Source organism: Lepidochelys kempii, chromosome 3, assembly GCF_965140285.1.
Source record: "Lepidochelys kempii isolate rLepKem1 chromosome 3, rLepKem1.hap1, whole genome shotgun sequence".
Classification (NCBI taxonomy): domain Eukaryota; kingdom Metazoa; phylum Chordata; order Testudines; family Cheloniidae; genus Lepidochelys; species Lepidochelys kempii.
The window spans coordinates 59,096,498-59,117,595 of NC_136382.1; the positions used below are offsets into that span (position 1 = coordinate 59,096,498).

At 42.1% G+C, this 21,098-nt stretch overlaps 1 protein-coding gene across 5 annotated transcripts in view; it reads left to right on the top strand.

Annotated features, from left to right (window-relative positions):
* Positions 1-21,098, top strand: part of DDX43 (DEAD-box helicase 43) — a 64,089-nt gene that overhangs the window by 16,162 nt on the left and 26,829 nt on the right. For all 5 annotated transcript variants that reach the window (XM_073336448.2, XM_073336449.2, XM_073336450.2 and 2 more), the window contains exons 10-12: positions 2,720-2,820; positions 15,814-15,901; positions 18,510-18,637. In XM_073336448.2, the coding sequence (XP_073192549.1) occupies positions 2,720-2,820; positions 15,814-15,901; positions 18,510-18,637 (317 nt within the window). The remainder of the gene's footprint in view (positions 1-2,719; positions 2,821-15,813; positions 15,902-18,509; positions 18,638-21,098) is intronic.

A 21,098-nucleotide genomic window follows, 5' to 3' on the forward strand; every position in this document is an offset into this window, starting at 1 on the left:
CATTAGAAAATAAAGGATGTGGTGCTGGCTAGAAATAGAACAAAAAGGCTATACGTGCTGAAAATAGCTCGATAATTACGTTACATGTTAACCAAAAGGCCCTAACCATGATCTTTCTGAATCGCATACAAAGGGAGAAAATGGTTCTTTTGAACTTCAGTTGTTAGTCCAGACACTTAGGTATAGTTCCACTTTTCCAGTAGATGGGAGACATGCACAGAGGACTGAATTTTGAAAGTGATCAACTTTTTTTAGGTACCAGTAGACTGACTTTTTTTTTTCCCCCTGGAAGTGCTGCACACCCTCTACTCCAGTCCATAAGTATCTAAAATTGGACCCAAAACTGAGATCTTGTTTTAAAATTTTCACCTGTGTATTTGTCCTCTTCTCTCCCTCTTCGACCCCTCCCCACCCCACTATGTGTAAGAGCAGGGGTAGCCAGCCTGAGCAGGAGCCAGAATTTACCAATGTACATTGCAAAAGAAAGACAGTGATATGTCAGCAGCTCCGCAGCGCCTCCCACCCACTAGCAGCCCCACCGATCAGTGCCTCCCCCTCCTTCCTGATTTAGAGACCTATGATGAGAATGATTAGGAACATCAAAGAAACCTATAGAGAGAAGACAAAAAGAGGACACAAAAGTATACAGATTAGTTAGTTACCTTCCCTGTTCAATTCAACAAAGATCTTTGTTGTATTCAAAAAAGGAGTGGACCTTTCTATGGATAGAAAGAATGTCCAGAAGGTGGTGTAGTGAATATTAAAGTTTTGTTAAGTGATATTAAATCTTATCCTTAAGGGAATAAACAGGTATCCAACTGTTGGGGGTTTGGAAGAAACATTAACAGGGGGCTGGTTATCCTATCTGGGAGATGGGATATTGACCTTAGACAGACCACTGGTCTGATACAGTATGGCTTTTCATATGTTCTCTCCCCTTCCTCCAGCTACCGGAATAGTTCATTTCCTAGCCAAGGAAGTACCATCTGTCCTATCAGGAAGGACACTCTCATATACAAAGCGCTAGCTGCTCTCTGTAACCCACAATAGAGGTTCTAGCCTTTACATATTCCGATGGAGTGTATAATTAACGAAGAACAATCTTAATTAAGTCTTTTGGACATGAAGCGTTAATCAGAAGATTGAATTCCCTTCCTCAGCCCCTCAGATGAGGGATTATTATGTTCATACTTACATTTCAGGGAATTCCAATGGCACTGCAGTTTTGATGAGTCACAACTGGACTAGGATGTCCAAAAAGGAGAAAACAGGGATGAGGATAATCAAGGGGATGGCCAGAAAAATCTCTGATCTTCCAGTATAAGAGAAGACAGAATTTGGCCTTAATTTTTTTTTTTAACCTATATAACTGACCCTATAACTCAAACCTGAAAATTAAAGGAGGAAAGTCCAGTGGACCTGGTTCTGGTTGGCTTAATATTTTTAAATTTTGTATAGGATTCTGAAATTCTCACACTTGTGCCTACATGTCAGAATGGAGTGGATCATGAGTGGGACTCAGATTACAAAACCATTCCAATGAATTGAAAATCTTGTGACCTCTTTCCAAGGAAGGTATTTTAAAAGCAAGTTGTTAGGTAGATGAAGTCACTTCTCAGTTGGTCAAACTAATTCCAATTCCCATGGTAGGGGGTGTATCCCTAAAGGATCTTAGTTCAATGCAACACTTAAAAAACCTATCAGGTCTCTGTTTCCAGAGCAGATTAGATGGTTAAGGGCCAGGAGATTATAAAAGCTTTCCAAGTCTTTGAAAGTCAAAGATATCCAATGAGTACTTACCACATTGCCCTGTGTAGAATCATCAGTTTCACTTGTGTGTGGCAGAAGATCTCTAGGGCTCAAACAATGGTCAGCTAGCCATATGTCCAAGGTGTAAGGCCTCTTTGTTTTTCTGTGAGGAATCACACCTAACTTCCAGCTCCAAGTACCATTCTTTCACTGTAATTAGGATATTACTTTGTAGCCTTGACTCATTGCAGATGACATGGTTTGACCATTGTTTGGCCATTATGAGTTTTGACTCAGAGACTTAGCCTCAAAAACTCTTAATTTTTCAGGAGTACTAGGAAGTATCAAGCAGTGGTCAAGTGCATTTTACCTAGTGGTTAAGAGAAGGCTGAGCTCTGAGAACTGATAGGCCCCTTGCAAATGTTGTGATATGTCTTTCTGCTCGTTGTGAAGGACAAAATTAGTATTTCTGGACTGGCATAGAAAAGCTCTAACAAGTAAAATAGGAAACTTCACTTTAAAGTTTCTGAAGAAACCCTCTTGATTGAAATAGTTGCAGGGTTGTTGTTTTTACTGTTTTCTGTTACATAATCAAAACTTCTATTTGAATTTATATGCCAAACAAACTGGGGGGAGGAGGGAAATATAGGCAAGTGAAAACTATTCAAAATCCTGGTGTTCTCTGGCTTTGGTCTTGGGGGAATGGATAAAAGCATTTTTCTCAGAGAATTTTCCTGTCTAGAAATATACCAGTATACTTGCTGCCTCATCAAGGAGTAGCACCAGAAACAATTTAGAAGGTGAAAACTCGAAAAGGAGTTAATAGTTTCTGGAATGGAAATAAGTAGATTCTAAAATGGGTTTTAAGGATTGAGTGAGAAATACTGTACCTCTTAAGGAAAGTCTGCGGTGTAGTGTCTTGCTGAAAACTTAACTGAAGAATCATAGGCACTAACCTTGTTTTGCACAGGTTTTAGATGAAGCTGATAGGATGTTGGATATGGGATTTGAACCTCAAATAATGAAGATCTTACTAGATGTACGCCCTGACAGACAAACAGTCATGACTAGGTATGTAAATGTTTTCAGTAGTTTAGAATTAAGGTTGGTGTCATTGTAAACTTGTATAGTTATACTTAGTTTTAACGGTTCATGTTAGCTCTTTTTAATATAAAGCTCCTAAATAATTACTGTGCTCATCTTTATGGGACAGTGGATACCTGCTATAATCATTTTGATTTATCCTCTTGATGTCAAATAGGTTACTTTTTATCGAATTCAGTTTCATGAGAATTTTCAGATACTCTTGGATATTGACTAGTTGGATAATAATTGGTAACTACTTGCGTCTTAGACTTCAGACTTAATAGATTGAAGAACTCCCATAAGCCTGTCTGTCCAACTTAATCAGTGATAAATCTTGGACTGAAGAATTTGAGGGTATTTAAAGAAAGCCTGCACATTTGGATTTTTTTAACTAATTAATTATGTTCTGTATGTCTCCAGGTAGGCTAGGAGAGACATTCAGTACACCAGTAACGTGAAATTTTAATTTTTTATCTGTTTGTTTTTGCAAGCTTGTGATGCACATATCCACTGCAGATTGCCAGCTGCTGCTCTGTGTGTATACGAGTATGCACTCTGCTTATATCAGTCTCCCCTACCCCTTAGCTATCCCAATGGTCTTCAGTGGTAAGTCTCATTCTTCTCCAATATTTGACTTCAGAAAGAAAATATTTTATCATGGAGGGCACTGATGCAGAATCTTTGTAACACAGAGGACTTCATGGTAACCTAACAAGATTCCAAAAGCTGTAAATAATTTTACATAGGATTTAGTCAGTAAAAAATAATAGTGCTGAAAGTATGCACTGCATAACTGAATGTATACTTTGGGGGCTTCAGGGGAAGGCATATCAACGGGAAGACTGGCACTGCTTTGAAACCAAATTCTTGATGTCTGACTTAGAAGTGGTTGTGCACACGATGAAATGGAGACTTACCATTGTTCAGTGTGTGGCGTTTTGATTTATTCCAGTGCATAGATCTTTTTCATAAATAAGTACTTCAGAGAAGCTCTTTTGTATAACTAAATAAGTCACGTGGAAAGAATTTATAGAAATTCATTGTTTCCTTCATGACATTTGGACTGAAGCTTAGTAAATCAGTTGGTTCTAACTGAATCTGACATCTCTTTGGGGTCAGGTGAAAAATGCATCTGCAAGTAACTTACAAGTCTTGTTTACCTTGAAAGTCTCTTAGCCAAAGCTCAAACTTTAAAGATTTTTTGATCCTTGCACTCTAAATAGAACTGTCACTCACTTTTTGAGAACTCTGGTCTTGAGTGAGATGGAATAAATGGGCCAAAAGTGTTAACATAACCCTGTCACTGTCCAACACTAAACAGTGGGGTTTGGTATACAGAGACCTGAGTCTGCTTAGTACCATGGCACAAACACCATTAAAAATCTTTTCAACCTTATATTAAAGATACAGAAAAGAAAGAAAAACAGTTAATGTAATTGAAATGTAAAACATTAAGGCTTTTATTTTAACATCCTTTTTCCCTTTAGCTGGAGAGAGTTTTAGAAGGAAAACAACTCCTTGTTTGATAGTCTCTTGGATGGTGGTAACTGTACTTTTGGAGAAAAGAAAAAGTTAGCTGAGATGAGCTAGAGCTGCCATTGCTGTTAAAGTCTATCTTCATTTCATTCCAGGTGGTGGTTGGGATTCAGCTGGATTCAGTAGAGATGGTGGTGATACCTGAGTCCTCTCTGTCCTGGTCTGGTCAGGACATCTCTCAGTATCAGGGTGATGAAGGCCTAGGTCCCATGAGATGGTAGGGATGGCAGAGATGATGGTGACTGTTCTTACTCCCATTGCTGCTGGAATCGCAGATCATCTTAGCTAGCAACAAGAGCTTTCTATTCTCTGCTTCTTATGCCCTGAGTCTGCTCTTGCTATGTTGCTGAACACCAGAGAGCACAAACTTGACAATAACATGGATGTTCCCTACATTGCACAACGCATCCACTGGGTCTCGACTAGTTTTCAGTTATATCCAATTTGCTTGGATATTTCAGCTAGGATGAGTTGGGAGTAAACTAAATTTTGTTTAAACTGTTAATGTTACATGCTGGAGTGACTACCTGGTGAGAGAAATGAAGGTAGTTTACACTTGTGTTAAAGCATTTGTTTTCACCTAGAGTATATGCTATCTGAAGAAAACCTTTTGATTAGCAAAGTTTTTCTTTGCAGTCATGTGGAAGAAACCATTCTTAAGTAAAATTTAAATTCTGCAGAACTGAAATACCACCAGAGGGCCACAGAAAACATTGGACTGCTTACCCAGAAGTTGTGCACTACAGCCTTAGGATATAAAGCAGGGGTGTGCAAAGTTTTTGGCCCGAGGGCCACATCTGGGAATAAAAGTTGTATGGCAGGCCATGGATACTCACAAAATTGGTTTTGGGGTGGAGGGCTCTGGCTGTGGACTCTGTGGTAGGGCTGGGGATGAGGAGTTTGGGGTGTAGGAGGGTACTCCGTCCTGGGACTGATAGGTTCAGAGGGCGGGAGAGGGATCAGGGCTGGGGTGCGGGAAGGGGTGCAGGCTTCAGGTGGTGTTTACCTCAAGCGGCTCCTGGAAGCAGCGGCATGTCCCTTTTCCGGGTCCTATGCAAAGGCACAGCCAGACAGTTCTGCACGCTGCCCCATCCGCAGGCACCACCCCCGCAGCTCCCATTGGCTGTGGTTCCTGGCCAATGTGAGCTGCTGCGACAGCTCTTGGGGCAGGGTGCAGAGTGGAACCCCCTGGCTGCCCCTACGCGTAGGAGCCAGAGAGGGGCCATGCTGCTGCTTCTGGGAGCCATGTGGAGCAGCCCCTGACCAAGCTCCCCAGTGGGAGTTTGAGGGCCAGATTAAAATGGCCTGCGGGCTGTATCTGTCCCAGAGGCCACAGTTTGTCCACCCCTGGTATAAAGTAGTAAGTGTCATTGAAGAAACTGGATTTTCCTATATACAGACTCGCCTTTCCAGCAGTCTTCAATTGAGACTGTGATATCCTTAAGAGAGTGTGTACGGGGACATCACATTGAATAGGAACTGACAGTCTGCAGCAAATATGTGCTTGGTACTTTTGTGTTCCACAGGTTTATCAATAGGTAATTAAATGAATGTCCTCTTAACCTTGTTGTTGAGACCATTCTAGAATTCTGGTATTAAGTACTGAATGAATTTCTAAAAGTGATCCAAGAATCCAGTTTTTGCATAAAAAATTTGGGATATCAAAATTTGTTGATGGGGTTGGGGAGGTCAGAGGGTGGAGAATGGGAGGGTTGAATGGGGGCAGGGGTTCTGGGGGCAGCCAGGAAGGAGAGGAGGGGTTGGATGGGGTTCCGGGGGCGGTCAGGGGAGGTTGGATGGGGTGGTTGGTTGGAGCAGGGGTCCTTGGGGGGGGAATCAGGAAGGGGAAGGGTTGGATGGGCAGTTAGGGGTGGGGGGTCCGGGGTGGTCAGGGAGAAGGGGGGGTTGGATTGGGCAGGGAGAAGGGGGGGGCAGTCCGGAAGGAGGGGGGGTTGCATGGGGCAGCAGAGGGCAGTTAGGGGCGAGGGGTCCAGGGCCGGGCAGGGGACACAGTGCAGGAGTGGTGGATGAGGTAGGAGTCCTGGGGGGGGGGCCGTTAGGGAACCCAGGGGGTTGGATGGGGCAGGAGGCGAAAAGCAGAGGGGGTCAGATAGGGGGCTGGGGCTGGGCCTTGACTGGCTGTTTGGGGAGACACAGCCTCCCCTAACCGGCCCTCCATACAATTTCTGAAACCTGATGCGGCCCTCAGGCCAAAAAGTTTGCCCGTCCTGTTCTAGATGTTTTGTCCCTATGGGTGCTCCTCTACTTGCACTCCCCTTCCCCTCTATTTGGAGTTCTTGCTGCTGGAATTCATGACTGAGAATGAATTGGAGCAATGGCAAGTCTGTCTCTCCCTATATACTCTCAGTCCTGAGCATAAGGATGAGTAGGGTGTGGGCGCAGCCCCACAGACTGCTGACAGAAATCTGATTGAAAGCACAAGGTCAAAATGGAGCACCCCAGGGACAAAATATCTCTAATTCCAGTTACTGTACAGGTTAGTAACCTCTTCATATAGATTGGAATATGGTTTTAGAGTGAAATTTTACTTCATTTCTTGAAGTTGTGGGCAAAGATTCAAATCATGTGTGCCCAAGAGAGGTTTGGAGCAAGGGTATTAACTATACTTCATTACAACTTTAGCATATTTATATAATAGAATGAACTTTTGCAGCCTCTGTCTGTTTTCCCCACCTGCATTCTAAAACTGTACTTCAGAAGTGTTTGAAAATATTTAATGTTTTAAGATCTCTTTGCAGATGTAAAGAGGTTTATGATTGCTGATTGCATAGTACATAATACATTTCCTAACAGGATCCAGGATTATCAGGGATATAGTTCAAAATACATCAGAGTGAATTATTTTCTCTCTCAAGTGTTGGTATAAATCTTATTTTATATATTTACATTAATATGAATATCAGTCTATGAACCTTTCAGTCTCTAACCACCAAACCCCTGGTTCTGTGAATTCTTGCCAATGCATGCCACACCATAACTAGCCACAGGAAGATAACCCTAGTGTAGGAGAATCCTCTGATGTAGAGCCAGCGTGACTGCTTCTGTGTTATCCCACTCTCTGTGGCTAGCCAAGGTTTGTGAAAGGGGGAATGGGGACATGGCTGGGATTTTTCTTTGCCTCAGAGATCTTCAGATACTGTAATAACACCTTAAGGCTGTTAACAGCCTGTATACTTTAGAGAGACAAGATGGATGAGGTAATATCTATTATTGGACCAACTTCTGTTGGTGAGAGCAACAAGCTTACACAGAGGTGCTCTTCAGATATTACCTCACCTATCTTGTGTCTCCAATATTCTGGAACTAACACAATTACCACACTGCGTACAACATGTGTACTTCAGTATAATCCTCAGGTGCTCTGATTTATTCTGGGTGCCCAGAAAAGTGCAAATTTGGCTAAGGATTTGGGAGTTTAGAGCCACTTTTACAGACTGACCCCTCTTCTCCCCCTGGAGCTCTGTTGTGCACTGCTCAGTCATAGCCAAAGTGCTGGGCCTACTAGTGGACACAGGCAAAATTCAGAACACATGTTTCTTGCTAAGAGTACAGGCAAGTGTATAGTTATACTACTAAAAAACATACTTGCAGTTCATAGATGAAGTGATAAGCCAGAAGGAAACACTGATCATCTCGTTTGACCTTATGAATAACACTGGCTCTATACCTGCCCCAAAATAATTCCTAAAGCATACCTTTTAGAGAGATTAAATCTTAATTTAAAAATTGTCAGTAATGGAGAATCTACCATGACCTTTGCTAAATTGATCCAATGATTAATAACTCACTGTGAAAAATGTACATCTTCTTTCCAGTCTGAATTTGTCTAGCTTCAGCTTCCAGCCATTGGATCATGTTGTACCTTTCTCTGTTAGATTGAGGAGACCAATATTAAATATTTGTTCCCTATGTAGACTGTAGTTAAATCACCCTTTAATCTTCTCTTTGTTAATCTTAAATTGATTAAGCTCCTTGATTCTAGTCACCCCATCTCAAAAAATATATTTTAGAATTGGACAAGGTACAGAGAAGGGCAACAAAAATGATGAAGGGTATGGAACAGCTTCCGTATGAAGAGAGAGTAAAAAGACTGGGACTTTTCAGTTTGGAAAAAAGACAACAGAGGGGATATGATAGAGGTCTATAAAATCGTGAATGACGTGGAGAAAGTGAATAAGAATGTTGTCTTACGTGAAGCAGTAAACAAGAAACAGGGGTCACCCAATGAAATTAATAAGCAACATGTTTAAAACAAAAGGAAGAAGTACTTCACACGATGGCCAGTCAACCTGTGGAACTCATTGCTAGGGGATGTTGTGAAGGCCAAAAGTGTAATGTGGTTCAAAGAATTAGATAAATTCATGGAGGATAGGTCTGTTAGTGGCTGTTAGCCAAGATGGTCATGGATGGTCATGCATTGTGTCTCTGGTGTCTGCTGGAAGCTGGGAGTGGATGACAAGGGATGGATCACTTGATGATTACCTGTTCTGTTAATTCCTTCTGAAGCACCTGGCATTGGCCACTGCTGGAAGACCGGATATTGGAATAGATGGACCATTGGTCTAACCCAGTATGGCCATTCTTATGTTCTTAGTCTGCCACTGTAAAGTATGTTTTCTAATTCTTTAATCATTCTCATAGCTCTTTGAACCCTCTCCAATTTGTCAATATCTTTTTTGAATTGTGGGTACCAGAACTGGACACCCTGTTTCAGCAGCGGTCGCACCAGTACCAAACATAGAGGTAAAATAACTTCTCCATTCCTATTCAAGATTCCATTCTTTATGCATCCCAGTATTGCATTAGCCCTTTAGTCACATCATTGCACTGGGAGCTCATGTTCAACTGATTATCCACCAAGAACTCCAGTCTTTTTCGGAATTACTGACTCCAGGATAAAATTCCCCATCCTGTAAGTACAGCCTACATTCTTTGTTCCTGGGTGTATACATTTGCATTAAGCCACATTCAAACATTAATCTGTTTGCTTGATCCCAGCTTTCCAAGAGATCCAGATCTCTCTTTATCAGTGACCTATCTTATTATTGGAGGATTGGGCAAAAAGAAATCTGATGAGGTTCAAAAAGGACAAGTGCAGAGTCCTGCACTTAGGACGGAAGAATCCAATGCACCGCTACAGACTAGGGACCGAATGGCTCGGCAGCAGTTCTGCAGAAAAGGACCTGGGGTTACAGTGGGCGAGAAGTTGGATATGAATCAACAGTGTGCCCTTGTTGCCAAGACAGTCAATGGCATTTTGGGATGTATAAGTAGGGGCATTGCCAGGAGATTGAGGGACGTGATCGTTCCCCTCTATTCGACATTGGTGAGGCCTCATCTGGAGTACTGTGTCCAGTTTTGGGCCCCACACTACAAGAAGGATGTGGAAAAATTGGAGAGAGTCCAGCGAAGGGCAACAAAAATGATTAGGGGACTGGAACACATGACTTATGAGGAGAGGCTGAGGGAACTGGGGATGTTTAGTCTGAGGAAGAGAAGAATGAGGGCGGATTTGATAGCTGCTTTCAACTACCTGAAAGGTGGTTCCAAAGAGGATGGCTCTAGACTATTCTCAGTGGTAGCAGATGACAGAACAAGGAATAATGGTCTCAAGTTGCAGTGCAGGAGATTTAGGTTGGATATTAGGAAAATCTTTTTCACTATGAGGATCGTGAAACACTGGAATGCGTTACCTAGGGAGGTGGTGGAATCTCCTTTCCTAGAAGTTTTTAAGGTCAGGCTTGACAAAGCCCTGGTTGGGATGATTTAGTCGGGGATCGGTCCTGCTTTGAGCAGGGGGTTGGACTAGATGACCTCCTGAGGTCCCTTCCAACCCCAATATTCTATGATTCTGTGATTAGTTATTTACCACTCCCCCAGTTCGTGTCATCTGTAAATGTTATCAATGATGATTTTTTCTTGCCAGTCATTGACAAAAGAGTTATAGCATAGGACCAAGCATGGGATCCCCTTTGGGTCTCCACCAGAAACACCCCCAGTTTCCCTTTCATAATTACATTTTGAGACCTATCAGCCAGCTTTTAATCCATTTCATGTGTGCAGTGTTAATTTTGTCTTTCTAGTTTTTAAACAAAATGTCATATGGTACCAAGTCAAATGCCTTACAGAATCTTAAGTATATTATGTCAACAATATTACCTTTATCAAACTTGTATTCTCAACAACAACAAAATCAGGTTAGTTTGACAGGATCTAGCTTTCATAAACCGTTGTTGATTGGCATTAATTATATTACCCTCCTTTTATTGTTTCTAATTGAGTCCCATATCAGCTGCTCCATTGTCTTATCTGGGGTCATTGTTGGGCTGACAGGCCTACAATTACCTGGGTCATCCCATTTACCTTTTTTTAAAAAAAAAAAAAGTGGCACAACATTTCTTCCAGTCTTCTGGAAATTCCCTGGTGTCCAAGATTTCTTAAAAATCAACCTTGATCTTCAAGTGATGGTCCCTATTGTATTCTGCTATAGGTTACGTATGCACACCATACGTCCGGAGCCAGAGAATTTGAAAGTAGCATTCATTGGTCTGCACTGGCACCCTTGCTCCCCTCATTCCTGCAACAGTGGGGGTAAAGGACAGGATGGTCTGACCACCTCTCCAATTCCTTCTCATCACTGCATGGTTCAGGTTGGAACCTTTAGTGTCCACAGTTTTGACTTCATTCTACAGAACAAGAATCATCTAATTGTAAAGAGTTTAATAGTTTAGTCTCCTGGGGAACAACCCCTCCCCCGTCCAATGCCTCATTTGGTTTCCTAGTCTGTGCCCACGACTCCAGGCTTCAGACTCTGTGCTTCCTGCCTGTGATCCTTCTCGGTCAGTGACACCACCAGTCCCTCACAGGAGATGTTTGAGGAGCAGGAGACCAACCACCAAACACACTTCATCCTCATCTCCAGTCGAGGTGGTTATGCCTCCACCACCTTCCATAGCTGATGACTTCTGTCAATTTCAAGACCTCATAAAGTGGGTAGCTGACACTCTTCACATTCCACTCAGAAGTCAAGGATTCACAGCATAAACTGTTGGATCTCCTGCAGTCAGCAACAACTCCAGGATGGCCTTACCCATTAATGAGGCATTACACTATCTTAGCCAATTCGAATACTGTTCCACCAACATGTAAATGGTTCCCCCTAAAGACTCTCTGGGTTTTTTCTATGGTAAATGAGTGGGTAAGCAACACTTGTCCACTTCTATCCCATATGATAAACTAAAGACTAGACTTTTCTAGACGGACGTGAAGACTGGACTATCAGGATCATGGTCAAATATAATTTTACAAACTATAGTAGATTTAACTGCCTTTATTGAACATCTGCTACAGGAACAGAGGGAGCAATTCCAGTCCATCACTTCAGAGTACCAGTTATTGGCCAGAACTGCTCTTCAGGTATCCTTGGATGCTGTAGACGCTGCTGCCAGGTACATCTCCACAGCTGTTGTTATGCTAAGGGCATCATAACTCCAACTCTTGGGGTTTCCAAGGGAAGTACAGAACGCTATTGAGGATTTCCCCTTTGACGGTTGGAAGTTTTTCTCCGAGACTATCGACAAGTCCTTGTATGCGCTGAAGGACTCTAGGGCTCCTTTGAGATCCCTGGACGTATAAATACCTACGATAAGAGATTTAGTAGGTCACCAGCTGCCCAGAGATTGCATTCTGCTAAATTCTCTGAATTCCAAAGATCCACCAAAACCCCTAGAAAAAGACATTCCTGAGAGAGATAGAAAGGGCCACTCATCTGCCCTCCACAACAACCCAGTCCTCTTCAAAGCAGCAGTGTTGATGGGTTGGTCAAGGTTCATATCCTCCCACATCTCTGGTTTTACAGCTGTCCATTTGCTCACCTCCTCACCTTTGAAGACCCCTTTTCCCATTTCCAATATGATTGGCGTGGGATCCCTACAGACAAGTGGGTCATAGAGGTCACAACAGGCTATACCATCCATTTCACATCAGTCTCTCCCTTCCGGACCCCTTCTCTCTTCCTCTTAACGGACCCCTCTCCTAAGCCTTTGAGATGAAAAGTAAATATTCTCTTTGATTAAGAATGATAGAACTGGTCTTACTCCTCACAAGGGCAAAGGGTTTTACTCAAGATATTTCCTTGTGCCAAAGGACAGTGTGGAGACTGATCTTGTATCTAAGACAAGTTTGTAAAGTCTCAAGCTTACAATGACGACTCTGGCAGCTATAAATCCTTCACTGGAGGAAGGGGATTGGTTTTCAGCCCTCAACCTACAATATTCCAATTTCCAAATAAAGATACACCCATCCTGCAGGAAATACCTTCATGTCACTATAGGCCAGGATCATTTCCAATACCAAGTGCTTCCCTTCAGCCTTTCTTTAACCTTAAGGGTGTTCTCAAAGGTCCTGAAACAAGAAGTGATCCTAGTCTTCCTGTACCTTCACAACTAACTACTCAAGGAACATTCCTACGAAGCAGTCCTGTCTTCTACCCAGACAGCCTTTGCTCTGTACCAGGAGTTGGATCTTAAAAAAGGTAAAAAATCCATGTTAACTCCTTGTACGGAAGATACAGTTTATAGGGGCATCACTGATAGCCAGGGCCTACCATATCTTAGACTCTGTCAGGTCTGGTACATGCAATTCAGGAGAGCTCTTGGACCACAATTACGAACTGTCTTCAGCTCTGCAGACCCATGGCAGCTTGCACCTTTGCAACTGATCACACAAGGCTGTGCCTCTTCTGCTTCCAAGGTTGGTTCAGAATGATCTGTTCTTCCAGTGATGGTCCCATGTGTATTCCACACATAGATGCATGTGCTGAGTCGGGAAGTTTTCTCCAAGCAACGTCCATTGACCTGTACATGTTCAGTATGTCTCCTTGTGCTCCCGACAGAGGGTATATGGGGTGGTGCGGGTCGATGTCACTCCAGTTCCCTCTTACCATCTCCTGGCCTGAGTCAAAACCCCTATTCCTCCTTCACTCTTATTTCGATAAGAGAGTTGTTGTATACTTGTGTAAATAGATTGTTTTTCATAGTTTAGTATAAACCCTCCCCAGTTCAGGGGGACAACCCCTTGCTATCCAGTGACCATGCCCAGGATCCCAGGCATCAAGAACTGTCTTCTGCATTCATTCCTTTTTCATCAGCATTGACCATCAACGGTGCATATACTGCCTGGGTGAGGTGCACATCTTGGTGAAGTGCAGCATCTGTAAGTCCTTCGCACTCAGAACTATAGACCTGTGAGCTCCAACTCCACAGGTTCCTTAGGAAGAGGCAGTAAGGCCCTGGATGCACTCTGATCCTGGCCAGGGAGATACCCCACACAGACTCCCACTGTATAGCAGTCTCTACTGGTCAGTAGAGTCCCTCTGAGCATGAGCTATGGTACGAAGCTGCCAGCATCGAAGGCCCACAACAAGCGTAATAAACGCTCATAGGCGTAAGAGCAGATCCCCGCGTTAGACTACTTTTATAGACACATTCCCTCTCTGAGCCATGCCAGGTTGAGTAAGATGTTGCTTGTGGATCCAGCTGAACCACCACCAAAGGTCCCCCAGCTGAAGAGTAAGGTAAAGAAGAAGCGGGATCCATCCCTACCACCTGGTGACACGTAGAGCTTCCCTCTACGACTGCAGTTCTGGATGCTCTGTTGCTGCTGCCTCACCAAAATGCAAACCAGTTGGCTCTGACTACTGAACCAGGTACCTCTGGAGTCTCAGTGAGCACCCACAGACTCCAGGACGTACGGAGATGTTCCTGACACCAGAGGATGTTCCTGCCATACCTACTGTCAAAGTTCCTTCCCCGCTCTGAACTCTAGGGTACAGATGAGGGGACCTGCATGAAAAACCCCCTAAGCCTATTTTTACCAGCTTAGGTTAAAACTTCCCCAAGGTACAAACTATTTTACCTTTTGTCCCTGGACTTTATTGCTGCCACCACCAAGTGTCTAACAAAATATAACCGGGAAAGAGCCCGCTTGGAAACTTCTTTTCCCCCCAAAATCCCCCCCAAGCCCTACACCCCCTTTCCTGGGGAAGGCTTGATAAAAATCCTCACCAGTTTGCATAGGTGAACACAGTCCCAAACCCTTGGATCTTAAGAACAAGAAAAAGCAATCAGGTTCTTAAAAGAAGAATTTTAATAGAAGAAAAAGTAAAAGAATCACCTCTGTAAAATCAGGATGGTAAATACCTTACAGGGTAATCAGATTCAAAACATAGAGAATCCCTCTAGGCAAAACCTTAAGTTACAAAAAGACACAAAAACAGGAATATACAGTCTGTTCAGCACAGCTTATTTTATCAGCCATTTAAACAAAACAGAATCTAACGCATATCTAACTAGATTGCTTATTAAGCCTTTACAGGAGTTCTGACCTTCATTCCTGCTCTGGTCCCGGCAAAAGACAACACACAGACAGAGAGAACCCTTTGTTCCCCCCACCACTCCAGCTTTGAAAGTATCTTGTCTCCTCATTGGTCATTTTGGTCAGGTGCCAGCGAGGTTATCTTTAGCTTCTTAACCCTTTGTAGGTGAAAAGGTTTTTCCTCTGGCCAGGAGGGATTTAAAGGTGGTTAGCCTTCCCTTTATATTTATGTCACATATAGTCTTGCTTCTCTCGGGCCTGTCTATTCTCCAAGACATCCCTACACCTGAGGATGAACTGCTGCTCTTATTGTACACCTTCCCCATTCATCGGATTGGGGCCCGCTATTTCAGACAGAACCGTTGTCCGACTCAGAGGAGTCCTAGGGCAGACAGCCAACATCTCTGCCGCCACACAGGAGCCTGGACAGACCGCCAAGGCACTGTTATCCACTATCATCTATAATGTTTAGAAATTCCAAGAATGTTTTAGTTCTGGCAGTACGAGACCTCCAGCATATGTCACTCAAATTGAAGTCCCTCATGATCACAAAATGTGTTTTTTTCCTGCACATTGTAGATAAGCATGTAAGGAAGTGTTCATTTTCCCTAGTGTGATTTTTGTGGTCTGTAGCAGACACCAGCTAGTACCCCATCTTGTGTTTTGTCTGTTAGGACATTGATCCAGAAGCCTTCAAGATAACTTTCTTCCGAGTTATCAGTAACTCGGAAACAGGTAATGCCGTTTTTGACAGAGTGTCACTCCTCCTCTCCTTTTCCCCTTCCAGTCCTTCCTAAATAAGTTATAACCATTGATTTTTAACATTTCAGTTGTATAAATCATGCCACCAGGTTTCAGTAATACCAAGTGGATTGAATTTATGCTCATAAATGAGCAATTCCAATTTTTCTTGTTAAGGTTAGTACATATGCATGACAGCTATTGTGGGTGTAAGACCTTGCTGGAATGTATTGGGGTGTGGGATGGATGAGAGATGTATTGGAGACCTCTTGCCTTTTAAAATGTGTTTTTCTTCTCTCCCACCAGTGCTACTTGGCCAGATGGTGTTCGCCGCCTTGCCAAATCGTATTTGAAAGATCCTATGATCGTATATGTTGGCACTCTTGATTTAGCGGTAGGTTGGTTTTTTTAAAATCACATTACTCCTTGTAGTTGCACATAACTTTGAATGTTTTGGAACATTCAAATAATACTTTATTTAGTTAAAAGCATAATCCAGTCTGGTCTTTCACAACATGCTCCAAGTAAGCAGAAATCAGTGGTATTTTAAAAGCTTCAGTAAAAGCCCAGAATGTATCTTAGAACTGTAAATAGAAAAGAACTTTGTGATAAAAATATAATGAGACATGCCAAAGAGCATTTAGTCTCAGCTTTGGTAATGGACAAATGATTAAATAAATTTTATGAAGTCTCTGAAGCATTGATTTGGTTAATAATAATGTATTTCTCCACCCATAAGCGGATGACTTCAATAGTAAACATTTCATCCAAATCTACCTAATGGCCAAGGGCCCATGTATAATATTATGTAGCCACACATTGCTATGTAATTGCCCTTTTTGATTATGCTATATAATTTTCATCCAGAATTGAAGTTTTTGTGTTTAAAAAAAAAATTGAGCTCTTTTGGTTACAAAAATAACCTTTAAAATGTGAAACAGATGTAAACGTATTGCTTGGCGTATACAGACAACCTGTCATAGTTCTCAGAGGTGTAAAGTTCCCCCCTTATCTCTATTTTTGTATTGACTTTGAAACCTAACAAATGTAAAAGTCAACTGCATGTAAAAGTCAACTTATCATTTTAGCAGAAACATCAAACTGGAGTATTTAGACGTATTTGGATGTAGCATCAGATATTAGGTTGGGGTGAAATGCATTCAAGGTTTGATTTGGGAGAACAAGGAAGAAATTCATATACCACCTCCCTAAATGTAAAGTTACCCTCTGCCCCTGCCAAAAAGCAAAAGGGAAAGATGTACTACTATTTCCTCAGTATTGAAAGCCTCAACTGGATGCCTTTAAAAAGAAATAAATAAATCCCATTGTTTCCTGACGCCAAAGGAGTCATTAGCTCTCATATAGTTGCTATATCTTCCAAGAGCTTCTACGATGCATTTTTAATTTTTGGACTGACTGGTTATAGATTGAAATAACATTGTACTGAAATGTAGCAGCAAATGTTTGGGTTCTTTTTACTCCTGTTTTATAACTTCACTATAACTAATGAGAAATTTGTTCAAACGCATTTTACTCACAATTTTAAACAGCATGGGTGTTCTGAAATTTATCAAACTTTCAAATAGTGCATATGCTGTTTCACCCCTGCTTCAGCCTGCATGCAGTCATGCCATAAAGAAATTAGTATTTCTTTCACAACCAGATTTGTTATTCTGACAATGAGCTTCTGTACCTTCTGTAGATCAGACCCTAGGCAGGATCTGGATATTTTATCCATCAGAACAAGACTTGGTTCAGTTCTTTATGTGGTTCCACTAGTTCCCTCCTGCTTCCAGGCAGTTTTTTCAGCCCTCTTCCTTTTACAATGCAAAAAAGCTGTCTTCCTCAGTGGTCTGCCAACTTTGTTTTAATGATTGAAGCCCCCTTTCTTCTTTTAGAAGTTCAACAAAGGCAGCTCAATGTCTGATCTCAGTTTAGCAGATTTTGCTCTCTAGTTACCATGTAAATATCATAATAGCACAGTCATAGAGTAAAAGGGAAGGAAAAAAAAAGGATTGTCAATAAATCTTTATAATAAAGTAAGTGAATTTTGTATTACCACCTGGCTACCTTCCAGTCTGTTCGCCTTTCCCCATCCTCTGTCATAGTTGTTGTTAATTAGTATGTCATGCCTACTGGCACCCAAACTAGATTGGGACTTGCATGTGCTAGTCACTATGCAAATACATAGTAAGAAAAGTCCCTGCTTCAAAGAGCTTAGAATCCAAAGAGCTAATAGAGAGAAAGGAGAAAGTATTATCAATGCCAGTTTACAAACAGAGAACTGAAGCACAGAGTTTAAGTGACTGTAAACCTGTGGACTAATCCACTAGCCCAATGAGATCATGCTCCAGACAACTTCACTATTTCAGTTCCTCTGCTCAGGACTTTTCTTAACTTAGAAAAAGACTTAAAACAAAGTACCGAAAAGATCTCAAAGCTCCTCAGGGTGTTCACTTAGCCTTTGTCTTAGGGATTCACAACCTTCCGTAGCTGAGGCTTCATAACAGCCAGCTCCTGCTCTTTGCAGATGTCTCCTATTCTGGGCCTTCTTTCTGATAAATGCAGAGATATCCCTCCAGGGTCTTTCCTTTACCCTGTGTCTCTCCTGTCTGGTCTTTTGCTGAAGGAGCAGGAATTCCCTATATGAAATTTCCTGTAGGGTACATGACTAGGGTGAAGATCTGCAACTACAACTCCTAGTTTTACAGGGCCCATGGCTGTAACTGGCTCAGTAGCATGTGCCTGCCCTCTGAAGCTTAGTTAATTTGCTTCTTCCCAGTTCTGCTCAGAGAAAAATAGCAAACTTATCTGTCTAGAGTTTGACACAGTCTATTTTCCTATGAAGTGAATATTTAAGATTCTCTCCTGATATCATTTATTGACACAATCAAGTATATCAGTTTTGAAGTCTGTGGCCTGAGGTATTGTAATGTGAGAATGAATTAACTGGAGTGAAATGATTTTCTTTTTACTTAACATCATTTTTTCATATTTCACAGGCAGTAAATACAGTTGAGCAGAAAGTTATTATTATCCCAGAAGAAGAAAAGAGAGCTTTCACACGCTACTTCATTGATACTATGAAGCCTAAAGATAAAGTCATCATATTTGTGGGAAAGAAACTTACGTATGTAATTGTTTAACCAATATTACATTTGTCTAGTTTGCTATCAACTCATTTAGAAATTAATCAGTTATTCTCAGATCAAAGTTACTAACTAGGACACTCTTAATTACTTTCAACCACATTCTAGTGTTTATATTGACTTACTGTATTTCCCCAGCACTGTACATGACCATTACATTTTATGCAAGTTCTCTAGTATCATAAAACTAATATGCATTGGAATGTGACTGCACTGTTTAACTTAAAATGGGTTTTAAGATTTTCTATACTAAAAATGTTAAAATTAAAGACAAATGAGATGTTTTGAAATTATTGAAATGAAACATTTTGATTGACCTGATCTGAATTTTTATTTATTTATTGGGCTATCAGTTCATGAAAATTTGAGATTTTGACTGTCCCATTTTGGATGGGAAACATTTTCGAAAACTCTTGTGAGACAGGAAAACAGTTTCCAACTTGATCATCTTCCCCAATACTGTCAAAAAGGAAGTTGAAGAGTCATATTTGTGACTGTGCCTCAGTACTCCCTTCAAAGCCTGATCTGCACTATGGTTCAGCTGTCCCACCTGATGCACGTTCTTTGGCACTGGCAGTCACGTGCCAGTTGAGTTTGGTTACCAATCCTTCTGTATCAGCGTCAGCTACGTCGACGCTGATGACATTGCAACAGAGTGAGAGATGAGCCCCTCATTGGCACTTATCCCTGCAGTACTGTTGCCTTTGGCAACACCTTCCTTGATGCATACAACCTTGGAACCATTTACATTTACATCTTCTAGAAACTTGGCTAATTACACCTGAACCAGAAGCTCCTCTTCTCAACATGAGACTGATAATATCTGCAAGACCTATATCAGTAGTGGAACCAAGGGTACCAAAGACAAAAAGTGTGCTAAATTAACCTACAGAGTCACTGGTATCCATATTTCATGGAATATCATCTCAACCTAACTTTTTCAGCAATCAGCCTCTTCTCAAAGAAGTTTACTCTTCTACTTCTTCCTTTTCAGGGGATAGTAGGAACCCTTCTCTCTGAGTCAACACAATCTATAGTGGGAGCCATAGAAGGGGATCTCGGGACACTCTTCTACCTACAGTAAGACACAAATTGGTCTGGGTCCAAACTGCCTGGATTCTTTCATCTTGGCCTTATGTACCATATCCCTATGGTGTGCAGACCTGGCCTTATTGGCCACCCTGGAATCCTTGAGCTCAATTTCCAGGACCTGTTAGAGATTTTTTTCCCCCACTTCATCTGGGCGTAAATTGACCACTCTGGCTAGGTCTCCAAGAAGGATGTGGACCCCTCAGCAGGTTGCGGCTCTCAGACTGGGGGGAGGGATAGCTCAGTGGTTTGAGCATTGGCCTGCTAAACCCAGGGTTGTGAGTTCAATCCGTGAGAGGGCCATTTAGGGATCTGGGGCAAAAAAAAAAATTGGGGATTGGTCCTGCTTTGAGCAGGGGGTTGGACTAGATGACCCCCCTTCCAACCCTGATATTCTATGATTCATGCAGAGTGGTGGTGATCATGAGGAGGAATATTCAATTCCTCATGCATCTATGGTAATTTGCTAGATGAAGTTGTACTGTCTGATGATGGTGACTTGGAGGCCTCTCTAGGTATCTTGAAACTAATGGCAGACACCTTTTAGAGATTCCTTTAGCAATTGTCCAAGAAAAATCATGGAAACTAGGATCTTATACCCTGTGATTCTTGGCAGATAAATTGTGCCCCTTAATGAGGGAATCTTTAAGATGGCCAATGATCTGTGGCAGATCCTGGCCTCTATCTCTGCCACTCCTAAAAGAGCAGACTCAAGACTCCAAAGAGACTTGAGTGTGGGTGTGTTTTGCACTCGTCCCATTCCCGGATCTCTCGTAGTGGTTGTAATATAAGAGAAAACACAACCTGGCCCTCCTAACTCAATGCCTAAAAGTTTGACAGTGCTGCAAACATCTCTTCTTAGTAAAATTCCATTAAAACTTTAGAAACTACAGAATAGTTACTTATGAACATTTTGGCATGTAACGATCAAAGGAATGTTGTAGTGAACTGGTAATTCAAAAAAAGTGATCATAGCTAATGGAACAAGAGAAAAATGAGTTCTTCAAGTGATGTCCCTTTGAGTGCTCCACTGTAAGTGTGGCAGCACCCCCTGTGGCTGGGATCAGAGCTCTTCACCAGCACATGCACACGTCCCCTCTCTGACACTGTACGCAGAACGTACATATAGCTCTGTAAGGTCCGACCGCCCCCAGTTCCTTCTCTACTGTCTTTGGTCTAAGACAGGATCCGCTAGCAGAGCCCACTTTTCCTAAGGTGGTTCTTTGAGTGATTGCTCACGTCCATTCAGCTTAGGGGTGTGTGCTCGCCACATGCACCAGTGCCGGAAGTTTTTCCCTCAGCGGTATCCGTAGGGGACTGGCTCTGGCTTCCGTGGAGTGGTGCGCGTATGCC